Source organism: Lampetra fluviatilis, chromosome 7 (assembly GCF_964198595.1).
Source record: "Lampetra fluviatilis chromosome 7, kcLamFluv1.1, whole genome shotgun sequence".
Lineage (NCBI taxonomy): Eukaryota > Metazoa > Chordata > Hyperoartia > Petromyzontiformes > Petromyzontidae > Lampetra > Lampetra fluviatilis.
The window spans coordinates 12,367,908-12,383,865 of NC_136281.1; the positions used below are offsets into that span (position 1 = coordinate 12,367,908).

The window sequence follows — 15,958 nt, forward strand, 5'->3', positions numbered from 1 at the left end:
GATTGGCAGGTCAGTCCGCCCCACAATGAGGCAATGTTATGATTAACGTACTTTTGTATGATTCGTATACAACACACGCTGCTCCAACAGCGAGCCATGCAGAATATGCGCTTTCTACACCAGTGCATATACTAAAATTGGAACGATACAGAGAAGATTAGAATGGCCCCTGCGCAAGGATGACACGCAAATTCTACACCGGTGATTGCATCGCGCTTCTGCGCAGCCAAAAGGTCAAAGTTCAAGTGTCCCCCACCATTGGGGACTAGATGCATCTCCCTTACAGGCTCTGGAAATTCCACCTTCCCATTTCATGGGCCAATCTCTTCACATAATTAAACACATCATTCGGTGGTGTTGCATTGGCAGTAGTGCTCTGGCACAATTAACGTTTAATTACCACTGTTGACATCGTACAAAATGGTTCTCATTTTATTGACACATTTATTGAGGTAAGCTCTGACCATGCATTTTTATCCAGGATGCTTCCTTCTGATTGTGGGTTTGATCGAGCTCATTATAAATCCACTCAATGTTGAAAGGATACCCTTTTTAAAATGTCACTAATCTTAGGTTGCCACTGCTTTCCAACTTCAATGTAAAACAACCCAAAAGCAAATGTTTTTTTTGTGTTATATGATCCTTTGAAGAGGTGGCGGCGAGATGGCTTCGAGGTCCAAGCAAAAATGTGTCGGATAGTATATTTTAATAATTCATGCATTCGAGTGGTTAAAAATGACATTTACAACCAACCGATATCATTATGAGAGATTTATCAAAGGGAATTGCATTTCTTTGGAAAGTAGCATCTCATAACATATATGGAACGGAGAGGGTTATCTACATTTAATGTAGCTGGTGACCCAAAATCTGCCTGCAATGGCCAGCTGAGCCCTCGGAGTCGGTCACGATCAGTGCCCACTGCTAGCCCTGCTGCAGTTGCCGTCTGTAGCTCAAATATACAGGGTGCAGCGAAAGTTCAGAAACCAAAGAGATTTCAGGACTGGACTGAATACATTGTATATTGTTGTTTGTTTAAAATACGAGATGAACGTGGGCATGTTGAGTAGTGTCCAAGCGAATGATGCAAGGGGCAAGCACCCGCTATGATTTACCGTACAAATTTACGTTTTTTGCCGCACCGTGTATAACATCTCGTCAACTAAAAATGTTGGAGCTAAAGATGTGCTGTTTACAATCTGCTAAGCTGATTGCTACCTCAGTGGACTGGACCAATATCAATGTCTTATTCATTAGCATCGGTGAGGCTGGAAAGGTGTGATGGCATGTACGGTTTTGGCCATGACGACATCTTGACCTTGGCGTTTGGTTTATTAGCAGGCTAGAACCAACTCCACTTACTCTGCGACGGATTTCACAAACCGTCCAAGGACTTGCCTTTTACATGTAAATGTAAGCAGTCTTAGAAGAAAACTCCATGCCTTCGAATTTCATCTCATCACTCCCTTAAATCCAGGTTGTGCCGCTGTTCCTGTCACAGGACTCACACCTTCCAATACGGATGCTGCTGCATCATCGGGCAGGTTCAAGTAGTTCTGGCTTTGATTGGCCAACAAGGGCAAGGGGGTGCATCAATTCAAGCTGAAAGATGACTTCATTCTACTTGATAATCAAAAATCTTAGAATGTACTGTGATTGGAGTACACACATCACTCTGCTACCCAATCACGCTGATTGTTATGATGATTGGTACTAATGTCAAGACAAACCCCATCATGCTGTCAAACCCACCGGTTTTAAATGTGTGGCGGTCCTCACACTGATTATGTCTAATCAGCGAAAGTGCCCCCCCCCTCTGAGAATTAGTGAAGAACACTGCCTCTTGGCATTACAGCACCTATCATTCCATTCTGAATTGATGGCTGTGAGAGAGTTCAGATGGGATTGCCTTCAAAATCTATGTCAAATGTATTCAATCTGCTCACCTCATTTGTATTGACCCGATTGATAAAAGAACCCACCTTTCTCAATGGAAGGCAATCACACAATTCCTCATTATGGAATCCAATATACCATGTCTCCACATACATTCTCATCAGTGGGTATTCTCGGAAATAATTTGAGCGATCGGTACATGGTGGCCTACATTATGTCTGTTAAACATCTGAACGCCGATTTACAAAATAACAACAAAAAGTGCCATTCAGGAGTCCGATCGCATAAAGTTAATTGCAGACATCGAACATTATCTTTGCACAGGCAGCGTGCACAATTATTTACATTTAGATGCAGAGTGATGTGCATGTGTGCTGCCTTGACTGCCTTGATCCTATTCTTGACAGTGTAAATGTATTTGGCATTGTATAAACGAATATGCTGTAAAAGTCGTATAATTTAAAATGCTTGTTCGTATGCGTATCACTGCGTGTTCGCTATGTACGTGTCACTTGACATCCCTGACGAGATGTTCCATCTCAATTGATTATCCAGGTCAAAAAGACAGGAGTTTAATTAATAAAGAATACATATACCATCGTGCGTTTGTCTACGTGTGTGTACTATGCTATACACCCAGTGACCCGAGTTCGATTCCCGCCCATGGCTGACACCAGTGACGATTACCTCAACCGCTTCTGGGCCTCTCCGAGGTCGACTTAGCCTCAAATGAGTACCTGGTGCGGTGTGGAAACATCGCCACTGGGGAGACAAAGGCGGCCGGGCGTGTTGCTAGCTACCCACCCCCTTGCGTGCCGTGCCAGCCTTCATAGACGCTTGCTAACAGCACTTGCCCCAAAAGTCTCTGAAGATTATACAGGGGATGTTTGTCTTCGTCTATGCAAATTATACCATACACGTGCGTCTATGTATGTTTGGTAAAGTATATTTTAATGAAATAAATATAAGTGTAAATTGGTAAGATGTTACATCGAGTGTGGACATAGAAACTGCCCAGTTGTCTTTTCAAGATGTAAATACGCAAACATTTGTCTTTTGACACGAAGTTTGATATCTCTGCCCTCTCAAAATTGGTTTATAATATCCATCAAAACGCTATCCTGATAACACTGTGTAACAAAAAAATATATAAATAAAATTGTTCCTGGGTAGTAAGTGTTATTTCCTAATTGCTTATGCCACAAACTTTGTTTCTGTGGCCAGAACAATGATATTTTGAAATTTACCTATTTTCAATGATAAAACGTGTGCATTTGTGTCATTCTTTCACATAAAGTCCTGGTCACAAAAGCAAAGTTTGTGGGGAATAATAGCAATTTTCTATACTTTTGAGGCATAAGCAATTAGAAAATAACACTTAGTACCCAGGAACAAAAATCGTGTTACATATGCAATGTGTCCCTTCATTTCATTCTCACAACCTCTTGTATCGTGCACATTGCTATCTAAATACACAAAGTTATTTTCTCCCTCCACACTCTCGTGTCCAACTGACACCTGCGGCTAAGACTAAATGCACAGAAGACTAAACGTTTAACATTTCCGATCCATAAATCTCTTTCAAAGTTAAACAGATCTTTGTGAAATGTCACTAAACACTTCATCTTTGTCACCCTTTGGAAACGGTTGTTTCCGATGCACACCTGGATATCTGGTGAGACTTAAAAAAAAATCAAAATGTAATTTTGCATGCACAAAACCTCATCAACGAAACACAATAAAATAGGGCATTAGTTCATGAATAGATTTGTCGGTATGCTGCTAGGAACACTGGATTTGTAATCCAGGGGTCGATTTCACAGCACAGCAGTTGAAACAATGGGTTAGCTTCTTCAACCTCTGTCCACTCAGCAGGATACATTTGTACACCGCAGAGAATTAATCGGCAGGTCGCGTGCGGTGGATGTTCACCGTTGCACTTTCCACTACAATCATGTTTTTTGTAATGTTGTTGTAACGTTTTTACCCGTCCCTACTGAACATCTGTTAGAAAAAAAAGAGCTGTATAGCTCATCGGATTACTCCAGTGTCAATACATATTCTGTTTCTGATTCTAGGCGCTCTCACCTCTTCCAAGGATTCATCTTCTTGGTTCTTTCGGTAAAGTCACGTAGAATGGAAATAATAAAATAATAAAAATAAAAATGATAAAATAATATTTTATTATGTTTTATTTTAATAATAAAAAAATAAATTTTACTTTTTTATTTTATTATTTCCATTCTACGTGACTTTACCGAAAGAACCAAGAAGATGAATCCCTGTGGTCACGAAAGCTTTAAATCGAAATCTTCCAAGGATGTCTGACCAGCATGGAAGAGTTGGCCAAATATCCTCTCCAGGGGGCTCTCTACAGCTCCCTCGAGTCAGAATCAGATCCTCTGTGCTGGAAGAATCCGTGGAGCTGTGAAGCTCTTTCACACACACGTCCAGTCGGGGCGAGCCAGCAAGTTGCATCAACATATTCTTGGGTTGTTTCGGTAAAGTCACGTAGGAAAAAAATTAAAATTAATACAAGTAAAATAAAAATCACGACGTTTCGGAGGCAACACAAGCTTCCGTCTTCAGGTGGAACCGTCACAGCACGCTTGCTGTCTCATTTACTTGATACATTTACTTGATGCAGCGATCAGAGGTCGCAACCGGGTACCCGATACCCGTACCCTACCCGATACCCGGCTACCCGTACCCGGCCGGGTACGGGTACCCGTTTGCGACCCTGGTGCGGCCGGGTACGGGTACGGGTAGGCCGTGAGTCACCGGTGAGTAACCGTTTGTCACTCATTTTGGGTAGGGTACGGGTAGCGTATGGGTACCCCATACCCGGCCGGGTACGGGTACCCGTTTACGACCCTGGTGCGGCCGGGTACGGGTACGGGTAAGGAATCAAAACCCGTTTGCGACCTCTGGCAGCGATTCAATGGAGGCTGCGGAGGTGATGTGGCACAGGCAGAAATAAAATCAGACGCATAAAGCATGAGAAAGGCCAGGAAATGATATTGACAATACATGTGTATATAAATGCCGAGACAGAAATTAAATAAAATCAGCTCGGCGGCATGGCAAAGTCATTTCCGTGCATTGTACGCAGAAGCCATTCATTGTGTGGTTGCAGCGCAGAGCGTCGCCCGTTTGACTGTTAAAGTTCTCTGAAACATTATGAGTCACAAGGTTTGCATTTGCAGCAGTAAGTATATGTATTAGACCTGGGACGATCAGTCAATTAAATCGATGTACCAACATAATGTTGCCATCGACGTATTCTTTGTGGCGGATGACTCGGGCCTCCTGAATGCGGGAAACCCCCTACAAGCCACGCCCAGCGTGACGTGGCTGATGATGATGGCGTCATCAATCACCTCCCAACCAGCGGCACACATAGGAAAAGAGTTTGAGATGAGGTGAGAAATTCCTCTCTAAATTATAATTTGTAGAGTAATTTATTGCTAAAGCATTCTGATAGCCCAGCTGTAATGTTTACCCAATATACTTCAATTACTGCAAAAATTTTACAGGATCTCATGTATAGCCACTTGATTGTTGGGAACCCAATCACCGATGACTGATAAAACATAAAATGTTCACTTACATCTGCATACACCGGCTGAGATTTAAACACTTTGCTTAGATTCCCATGCAACCAACACCCTTTGCCCATTGTATTAAAGATGTGCTCCCAAACTTGGGTAGATTAACAAAGTCCCCCCCCCCCCCGTGAATGCATTCCGAAGCAGTCGTCGTGACGTCGTCGTCCAGAGCCATTCTCTGACGCCACTTGAGGTGGAGCGTTGCTCACCGAGGCCAGAATGGAATTGTATTTCCCACAAAATTGTTTTGACGAGTCCTTGAGCGTGCAAAGAACATAACCGGTATTTTAAAAAATGTACACACAGATCGTATAAAACATTGCGCGGTTAAAATTGAAAATAAATGTCCTTGCGCCCACACACTTTCCAACACAACCGTGTATAAATGTTTATGTTTTACACTGGGCCTTTGTGTTACAATCTTCAGATTGTGAATTCAAAATAATGTCCGCCCCTGCCGGATGAACAGTCACCAAGCACGTGGTACGACAGGGGGACACGTGACTCTTGACGATCCACGCACGCAGCGCGATAACAGAAGGCCTCGACCAATTGTGAACCATCAACAAGGTCACCCAAACTGTAACTAACGGTTGAAGCAAGGAGCTGGGTTTAAAACACCCCCCCCCCCCACGGGTGTAAAGTGCCAAACACACACATACCTGTGTGATAGTTTGCACGAATCGTAGAAGAATTGCGAACGTGGCAGGGTGAACGGGCGAGCGATTGTTTATTAAAAAAAAAAACATCGGGCTATAATAATAAAAAACACACGACCGTGTTTTAATCGTGACTTTACAAGACTTTTTATTTTATTATGTTTTTATTTTCATTATTTTATTATTTCCCTTCTACGTGACTTTACCGAAAGAACCAAGAAGATTTACAAGAGACCCCAACTGTTAGCGCGTGTGATGCCCGAATTCACCAGGTCGAGAGGTGTGACGCTAACAGCAATTTATACGCAATCGGCAAAAACTGGAGGTGTCAAATGAGCACAAGGCGTATTGTGTTACAATCCGACACATTAGTGCAATCTCCGTGTTTATGTTTCACCGATAACCGTCCATTTAAATAAAGTCAGTGTTCGAAGAATATCCCCAGTCAACCTTAAGAGTTGCTCATATCTACCGGTGATCCTGGGCCAGAGGTGAGCAGGCTTCTTCTATATTGCCACGAGACAAGTCGGTCTCTCAACGGGGCTTCCCACAGAGTGGAACTCACGTGAGCCGATGACACGTGATATCATTTACATTGCTCTGTAAGTGGAGAATAACGACAGGGATGGTGCCCTATCTTCTTCTTCTTCTTCCAAAAGTGGCACACTGTAACCTGTAGCTTTTTAACATATATCTGCAATTTTGATTTGAAGCGATTTTCACCTGAAGACGGGCGCTTGTGTTGCGTTCGAAGCGTCGTGATTTATTTTATGTCTACCTACGTGACTTTACCGGAAGAACCAAAGAGTAGATCTGAAATTGTTATCATTTTCAGCTCTCGGTCAATTCTCTGCTGGATCAAGGAACCCCCCCCCTACCACCACCGCCGTATCGGTCATGGGGGTTGTTTGACCATACTTCACCATGCTGGCCACTGGCAAAAGTGGAGGGGGGGGGGTGCCCAGGACCGGTTTAGATATCGCCCACTACCAATGTTATCCGTGAAGTCTCGGGGTTCACAAGGCAGTGCGTTGACCACTCTCTCCCAGATCTAAAGCCATGCACTATATCCAAGACATTGTCATCTTTTGAGGGAGTGCTAAACCAAAAGCTGAGTGTTCTGTCTGGAAGCAAGATCCTTTTTGGGACGTCTGCCGTTGGAAAGTAAATAGCTGTTGCTCTCTTTGCTTCCCACCCCCACCCCCAGCCATAGAATTGCGGAGTTACCACGACCGGCTCAGAGTTGCCAACAGAAGAGGGCATCGCACTCCACTCATCCCACGCATCGCTGCGTGGTGACACCGCCTTGTTTTGACTGTGGTCGCAGCAACACGCCTTGATACGCGACACCTGGCAAATAGTCGTCGTTTCTTGAACGACCATATAATTGAAGTCAAAACAAATACAACAGAGTAAGGATTTTATTTCACTATGCCTGGCCTCTACTCGGAACAAACCAAAAGAGCTTAGTATTCCACTCACGAGCCTAAGCAATGAAAACAGCCTGTAAGTGATAGGTGCATTGTAAACTGGGTTTACACACATGTGTATCGTGGCACGGCAGTCAGCCCCATTGCACAGATACACAAACACCAGGGATCATTCAACGATGGTGATGTCTTCTTGGTTCTTTCGGTAAAGTCACGTAGAAGGGAAGTAATAAAATAATAAAAGTTTAGATGGAAGCATATTATATAATTTTGACGACGTAGAATTGTAATGTATTACTTGCTGTTAGTAACTCAGCTTATTGTATAGTATAGTAAGTATACTGATGGTGCTATGCAGTTTATACTTTAGTTTTCTACGTGGTTGTTTAGTAACTGCAGCTACATACTATTAACATTCCTTTCCTTTGTTAATGCTACTCCCTGCACCCCCCCTTGGTGCTGTTGATCCTGCATAATGCATGGCCATAATATGACTATGAAACCCCCCCACCCACCTCCTACGCATTTCCCATGAATATGCTAAATCCCTCTTCATATGCACATTCTTTTTGTTAAGGCGCTCTTCTTCCACCTCCAACCCAGCTTATATATAAGCTCCTGGCTTGGTAGTGTCTCATTCTTCACCTGAAGACGGCTGCTCGCGTTGTAGCCGAAACGTCGTGAGAATTATTTTATTGTTTTATTTTTATTATTTTATTACTTCCCTTCTACGTGACTTTACCGAAAGAACCAAGAAGATGAATCCCTGCAATCACGAAAGCTTTGAATCGAAATTTGATGGTGATGTCATTCAGGGTGCTTTTTTTTAGGAAGTGCAGCAGGTAGGTTACTGCCGCCACCTGTGCCCATGTTTGGGAGTCTATTCTCCTTTCGAATACTCCTCGCCACGTGGCACCGTGGGTTAGCGCGCACTCCACTGACACCATTGAAAGGTCTCCCTCGCTTAGCATGGACCTTAGCCACAACCCATTCACGGCAACAATATCGTAGCAATATCCCCAGCAGCTCATCGTAGTGTTAGGGCGAGGAAGGTGATTTTTCCAGAGGGTGTAAAACTACGGGGGGTGACGGGGGGCACAATAAATAAAGTTCAGCGATGAAAATGCGACCCAGAGTGCTCGTAACCCCGAGCTGCGGGCCCTGTCCCGAGCGCTCGATTTGCCTTCTAATCTGGAATGCCCGCGCTCCTAACGCGGAGTTGTTGTTTTTTTTGGGGATAGTCGTTGAGATCCACCATTGTCATTCCAGCACTGCCTGCCAGTTGCTTCACTCGTCCCGTTGTAGCGGAAGGCAAGGAGGGGGGCGGGGGGACGACTTAGTCATTCCGTGCACGCACGAGGCACGGGCGCACAGATCGGGTTAATCGTTACGAGTGCGGGGCGGGGGAATTGTAAAAGGGTGACTTTAAAAAAAAATCCAATAATAACGCAAACGCCACGACATCAACTAACGTGTGGAATTGGCGCCAGGTTTTCAATGCGGCTCTACCACACTCTCGGCTCTTTTTTTGTTGACGACTCGCGACAAAGTGAAGGTTCATATTCTTAGGTTTTTTGGGTAAAGTCACGTAGGTAAAAAAAAATGTTCAATTAATAAAAGTCAAATAAAAGTCACGACGTTTCGGAGGCAACACAAGCCTCCGTCTTCAGGTGGAACCGTCACAGCACGATAGCTTGCCTCCGAAACGTCGTGATTTTTATTTAATTTTTATTTTACTCTTATTAATTTAAAATGTTTTTTTTTACCTACGTGACTTTACCGAAAAAACCTAAGAATATGAATCCTTGCAGTCACGAAAGCTTCAAATCTAGAAAGTGAAGGTTGTCATCCAAGCCAGTGAATGCTGCTGATGCGCTCACGCATCACGAATGGCTTCCTGCCTTCCTGCAACAGTCAACACCTGTGGACTGGTTGCATGAAATTAAACCCCTTCAAGAGATTTACCCCCTTAACGTGCGCGCGTGCGTTACGCTCTCATGGTCAACTTACCACTTCTCAGTCCTTGGTCGCCAAACCTCTGGGTGCCACGAGTATTCGTGAACTAAGTGTTTATTCCATTGCACATTGGCTGTGAGGTGAGCAGAGCGAAACTACGATGAGATTAAATGAACAAGTCTATATGAAGATGAAATCTGAGATAATATAGTCACGCTCAGTGCTTGGTAATTGGCTATGTGTGTAGATATATTATTGAATGAGTTCACTGATTGGCTGCCCTGATACTATTAGGGGGGGGGGGGGTTATGCCCCATCACATCAACATTTAACAATTAAGAAGTGGAGTGAATGTGTGCCTGCTTTCGTCGACTCGGCTAAGAGAATGATGAAATGAAATCCACAGACTGAGACTGCACACAAATTCCACAGTTCATCAATGACTGAACTAAAACAAACCCTCAATTAACACAATTAACACAGGATGCCACTCCGGTGGGTGTCTCGATAACCTGGCCGTGCCACCAAACACAGCCTCCTCTTCCCTGATGACCACTCTTTCTTTCCACGTTCCTTTCTAAACGTCAACGTTGCTTAACCCGTCTTCCTATTTAAATAACTCGCATGCTCCACATGCTCATATACCATACAAAAACATGTTTTCGCTTGAAGTGATACAGGTATTAATAATTATCTTTATGAAAATAAACATTCCGGCTGATCGATGGCCATCAAAGAATGCACTCCACGGGATGATTGGTCGTCAGTCTTTAGCGTAGTTACCACTGAGCCAGCGATCAATCGATTTCTGCGAGTCGGTGACCAAAGTGCTCTCTCTCGCTCTTTTGTGTGATGAAGGGGCATTACCCGAAACGTAGCCGATTGTATATATACATTTTAAACTTAAGGTAGTGCTGTTGATGAGTGTGTAGAGTTTTTTTGTTAATTGTACTCTGATTTTATTATATAAAGAAAAAATGAATGTTAAAGACCCAATGACATCATGCACGTGAGTAGGCCACCATGTGCTTCGGGTGTCAGCGCTGAAAAAAAATCAAAAAAATCTGAACATTCCCTCGACTAAAATTGTTAAATACTGTACATAATGTAGACCGCTCAAAGTTGGGAGGATGTGACAGCACGTGACTTTTGGGTAAGCGGAAGGAGTTCGGATTTAAGAGAGACCAGCGGGAGTCGGTGCGATCACTCCCTGTGTTCGCCAAATGAACGGAGCATGCAAATGTGTGATGGTAACGCTGCCGATAAACTGTAAGATCCGTACCAAATGCTCAGCGTTGTCCATAGACTCCACGCCGCCCAGCCTCGCCGTCCGCCTCCACACGCTGCCTTCTTGACACGCTCCCAACTTGGGCTGGTCAAACGGCTCTCTCCAACGAAAATCATTGCTTTCAGCCACGCTTTTAGGCAGAAAAAACGTTTCGGAGCTCAGGGCTTTTGCGGTCCTTGGCCCTATGCATTTGGAATGCCCTGCCTGAAGAACGGCGCCTGACCGCCGATATTCTCTCATTTAGAAAAAAAACTAAAACCTATATATGTTCTAGGATATGTGAGGTAAACTGGATATGAGTCTTTTTTACCGAAAGAACCAAGAAGATGAATCCCTGCAGTCACGAAAGCTTTAAATCGAAATTTAACCATGGCATACTTTCTGGAGCTCGGCCTCGGACAGCTCCAGCTGACATGAAGCACCACAGATATTCATTATAACAATCATTTATGGCTTAGAATAAATAACCTCAGAGTGTCTAATAGAGGGCATTCAATTACTCGATATTAGAGGAGGCTCGGCAAAGCAGAATGCGCGTGTATATGTCCACTTGCGTTATTTGTACTCGGAGAGTAACTGTGTAAACCTATTACCGTACATTATCAACAGACCCACGCAGAGGGATTGCTACGCGTCTTATTTGATGTGGCAGCACAATACATATTTTATAAAACACGGACATTCCCATGAGCGTGTGCGTATGGAGCTGTCATCTGAAATCCCCCAACATCTTGAATTCATTTGTGGCAACAACATTTCGCACGGCGCTATACGTACAAGGAATGTTCATAATGGATGCAGCGCGTCCGTGTTTACCGCGAGGCCGGCACACGGTGTTTCGAAGGTTACTTTAAACAAAGGTAATCGTTAGCTGATTGCGATAGGATTTCTATCGCCACAGCCATGGTCAATCCACTGCTTGATGAAGGCCTCCCCAATCCGCCACTACCTCTTACGATCCAGGGAAATAAACCGCCTAACACCTGCGCACCCACCTTATTTCATTGCCCCATTTCCTCCGTGGACGTGATGTAATTTATTTTTCAAGCAATGCGCTCTGATTAAAAGTGAACGTAACCCTGTATCAGATTTCACTGTAACATTGGCAATAGCTGCAATAAGCTACATGGGTGTTTTCTGTTGTGATCCTGTATGATGCTGCTGCTCTCACACTCACCCAAGACGCTGATACCACCACTTCTTCATGATGATTGCGGTTCAAATCATGTTTTTTTTTTAAAGAAGTCTTTCTAAAAAAAACATTCGTAAAACATAAATCCACCAAGGTACGCTAAGTAACCCTACATTTGATTACACACCTAACAAGGATTACTCAGTCAGGATTACTCAAAACTGGTCATGTACTGGGCATCTCTAATAGAGGTTTTTTTTTGGGTATCATCACATACGTATACATGTGTCATTCAATCCGCCACCACCCGATAGAAGCCAATGAGTAAAGTTGTGTCACGTAAACAAAACATGCCAATTCATTACGCGTCCAGCACACCACCGGTGTGTTGGGAGAGTAAACCCACTACAACATTTACATTTCGAGCACTGTGAGGTACCGCCGAGTCATCACAACAACCAGCCTCGTCAGGCGACAGCCAGAGAGTCGTGGGCATCTGTGGACAAGGGAGCTTCTCCGTAAGCTCATCGGATTCCTCGAGTCTAAATAAACATTTCCGATTCCGACGAGGCGGGGAAAAGCAGTAGCCCATGGACAGCTGTCGGCGTCCCTGCAGCTATGATGGCTCAGAAAATCGCCGTCCACCCGCGGGTTGTGTAAGGATAAGGCCAGCCGGCCAATATTTAATTCTGTCTCTCACTCCATCCATCCAGTTCAATTCACCCGGTAACTTTATTCTTCTTCTTTCAGAACACGACGAGAGCCCACCGATTACACTGGTCAACAAAAAAGAAACATTTTTTTCTGGCCTGGACTTTTGCAGCTGTTTTAAACCCATTTCAGGGTGCTGATTCCAAATCTGATCTCAGATTTGCTCTATCACATCTCATTTTTATGCTATCAGCATACCCCATTTTTATTGATTTTACCCAAAAATAACTCTGTCACTTATGATTGCAAGTTGTTGCGAGTCAGTGACTGCTTTAGTGTTAAAATATGGTGCTGTATTTTTAGGATAGTGTGTTTATAATATCATTTTATGTAGATATCCACATTTATTTAATATTTTTCTTCTACAGTTTTTATTGAAAATGCAATATTTGATATCTCAAAAACCTGATGTGATAGACAAAAACTGATGCAGATTAGGAATCAGCACCCCTAAATTACCTTAAAACCGTTGGAATACCTTATGCCAGAAAAAGTGTGTTGACCAGTGTTATCATTAATGCATCGCCCGATTTTTTGCAAAGTGCACGTAAGATATAGCAAACGAAAAAAAAATGTTATGAAATACAGTTGTTGAAACGATGTACTACCGTGGACAGCGGGCTATGAAATAATGCGATCTTAGTTTTGACGGCCACCTCGCAAATGTGTGCTTGAGCCTCCGCTCGCGTGAAGATGTCCCCGTTCAGTGGGATTGAGAGGCGCTCCAAGGGTGCCCGTTCGTCGTTGAATCGTAGCTGCGTTATCATAACGCTGTTATGTTACAGTCCACAATATGCAACATTGCAAACTGCAAGTGACGGTACTACTGTGTTTGTACGATATTTGAACATTAATTAGTAACCCCCCTCCCGCACCACTACCACAGGACGAATCTCGTTTAAATGCTTTTATTTGTTATTTTTTTTGCCTCGTTTGTAATAGTTTTCTTTTACATTGTCTATTTGCCAACTTAAGAAGCGATATTTAATTGACGGATCGGCCCTTGAATGCGAGCACGCGCCAAAATTGTTTTTTTACGATTTTGGTCATGGCAAGGGATATACATTACGTTGTCATCGAAGTCTCAATTGAGCAGGTGAAATCCCGTAGATAATCTACGCAAAATGCAACGCAAGGATAGCCACTTGCTGGAAGGCAACGGTGGTTGTCCCTCGCGATATTAGACTGACGTAGCGGCGCGCCACACAAATGTGGAATATATAATCAACTTGCTCAGGAACACGTCGAATGTGATCGTCTCAAAGCCCCAGACGCTTTGAGACGTTGTGTACAAATGCACATCATGTCAATCCACTGCTGGATGAAGGCTCCCCCACGCCGTGTCCGTCATGGGGGGTGTTTGACCATACTTCACCGCACAAAGTGTCTCCCTGCTCAAACGCCCATTGTCAGTTACTGGCCAGAGTGCGCCGGTGAAAACTCCACATTCCAGTGGCGTGATCCGTAAAGACGACCACCCGTGAACTCCCCGACACTGATTTTATCGACATCATATTGATAATAATAGGTCGCCGGTATTTGAACTCGCAGCCCTTTTTTCCCCCGGGCTGAGCCAAGCGCTGCTGCTCGAACGACATCGCAACCCGTCCGGGGTTTAAACACAATCGCTCCCCCACCTCCGCCGCTCAAACTAAGCGCGACGCCACTTGCAGGTATCCAACCTGGACGCGCTCACCCGTGGTGGTGGTGATGACGAGCAGCGGCTGCGTGTGCACGTGCCTCCACGCGGGCCGCGGCCTCAGACGCAGCGTGAGACGGACACGGGGGTCCATGCCCCGCACGGCCTCCATGAGCTGGGCGGTCACGTCCAGGGGCCCCGTTCCTGTTGTAGCTCCCGGTGCCCCTTCGGCCCCTGCGGCTGCTCGTCCGGCCGCGGAAGTCGCGTTCCCCGCCGCGCACCTCTTGAGCGCGTCGCTCGGCACCGTCAGAGTGACCACCCTGCCGATGCGGCCGCGGAACCATATCGGGGGAGGCAGCGGGTACCCGCGCAGCACCGTGCGCTCGGACTCCGCTGGGAGCGTCCCCGATGAGGACGAGGCTGAGGCTGATGACGACGGGGAGCCGGTCCGGGCGGCGGACCCCGCCGCTGCAGCCGCCGCGTCGCCCGGCGCGGGAGCCGGCGGGCTGCAGGGTTCCTGCAGCAGCAGCTCGGCGCGGGCTGTGTCACCCGGCGCGTCGCCGCTGCCCGCCAGCCTGCGCACCAGCCCCGCGGGCGGGGAGAACACGTAGCCGCTCTCCCAGCCCGGGGGCGTGGAGCGACTCGCGGAGAGCGCGTCCGAGGGCGGTGGCGGCAGCAGCAGGAGCAGCAGTAGCAGCTGCACGCTCATCGTCACCACCGTCGTCACCTTCTTGTTCTTCGTCGTCGCCGTCGTCGGCATGATGTTCATCTGCAGGGGCGGCAGACGACGAGGTGCCGAGAGCTCCTCGCCCATGCTGCTGACCGCTGTGACAGCGGCAGGAGGCAGTGAGAGAAATGAGCGCTCTCTCTCTCTCCCTCCTCTCTCTCTCTCGGGCGCGCGCGACGGGATGGCGAGGGAGGACGGGTGGCTTCGGAGAGGTTCCCCTCCCTGCATTCACGGGCAACGCATTGCAGCGGGGCTTCCCTCGAGTGCCAAGGTAACCTGTCCACTCCCACACCCCTTCCCCCTCTCTACTACACTAGCCGCCCCCCCCCGCCGCCCTCCCCAAAGAAACGCACACCAAGCGCACGTCCCTTCCCTCTGAGCCACGCAGTTCGTCAGCGCGAGTTCATTTGGTGTTTGTCGGACGTGGTTACAGAACCGCAGTGCTCCGCTGCGGGCTCAATGCGTAAAACGCGTGTCCGACACGAGCCTGTGAGTCTAGCGAGAGAGGCTTGTCCCTTTTTAAAAAATTCAGAGCCCAATTCCTATCGTTGCTCTACCGGTACAAACGATGCGAGAGAATGTCGTGAACATGAACTGCAAGCGACGCGATGCTGCTGCTCCTGCTGCTGCTCCTGCCGCTTTATTTTGGCGTTGCTGTGATTAAGAGTCCACGCGAGATGCAGCCTTCGTGCATGACATTAGCGTGCGTGCGTGCGTCTCAGTGCGTGTGGTGTGCGGGCAGGCGTGCGTCGTAGCCGTCAAAGCCAAGCCCTCGTGCGCTGAGGCTGTAGGCAGCCGGAGCCGGGCGGAAAAAACTGTGCGACCCCCGACTGAGCCCGAGCGAGTGAGCAGCGAGCGGACTCTCAAATATGAGCCACGTCCCATTTCGCTGCGCGCTCCTCGCTTTATCCG

General features: G+C 46.2%; 2 protein-coding genes and 1 pseudogene across 2 annotated transcripts in view; 2 read left to right on the top strand and 1 right to left on the bottom strand.

Moving 5' to 3' along the window:
• Positions 1-15,354, bottom strand: part of LOC144933585 (tyrosine-protein kinase receptor-like) — a 179,132-nt gene extending 163,778 nt beyond the window's left edge. Inside the window, exon 1 of the mRNA XM_078858531.1 lies at positions 14,377-15,354. Coding sequence (XP_078714657.1) covers positions 14,377-15,274 — 898 coding nt within the window. The 5' untranslated portion in view covers positions 15,275-15,354. The remainder of the gene's footprint in view (positions 1-14,376) is intronic.
• Positions 108-207, top strand: LOC144933691 (U6 spliceosomal RNA; annotated as a pseudogene).
• LOC144933586 (protein Smaug homolog 1-like) overlaps positions 15,230-15,958 on the top strand; it is a 90,448-nt gene continuing 89,719 nt past the window's right edge. Inside the window, exon 1 of the mRNA XM_078858534.1 lies at positions 15,230-15,317. The gene's annotated coding sequence lies outside the window, so the exon portion shown is untranslated. The remainder of the gene's footprint in view (positions 15,318-15,958) is intronic.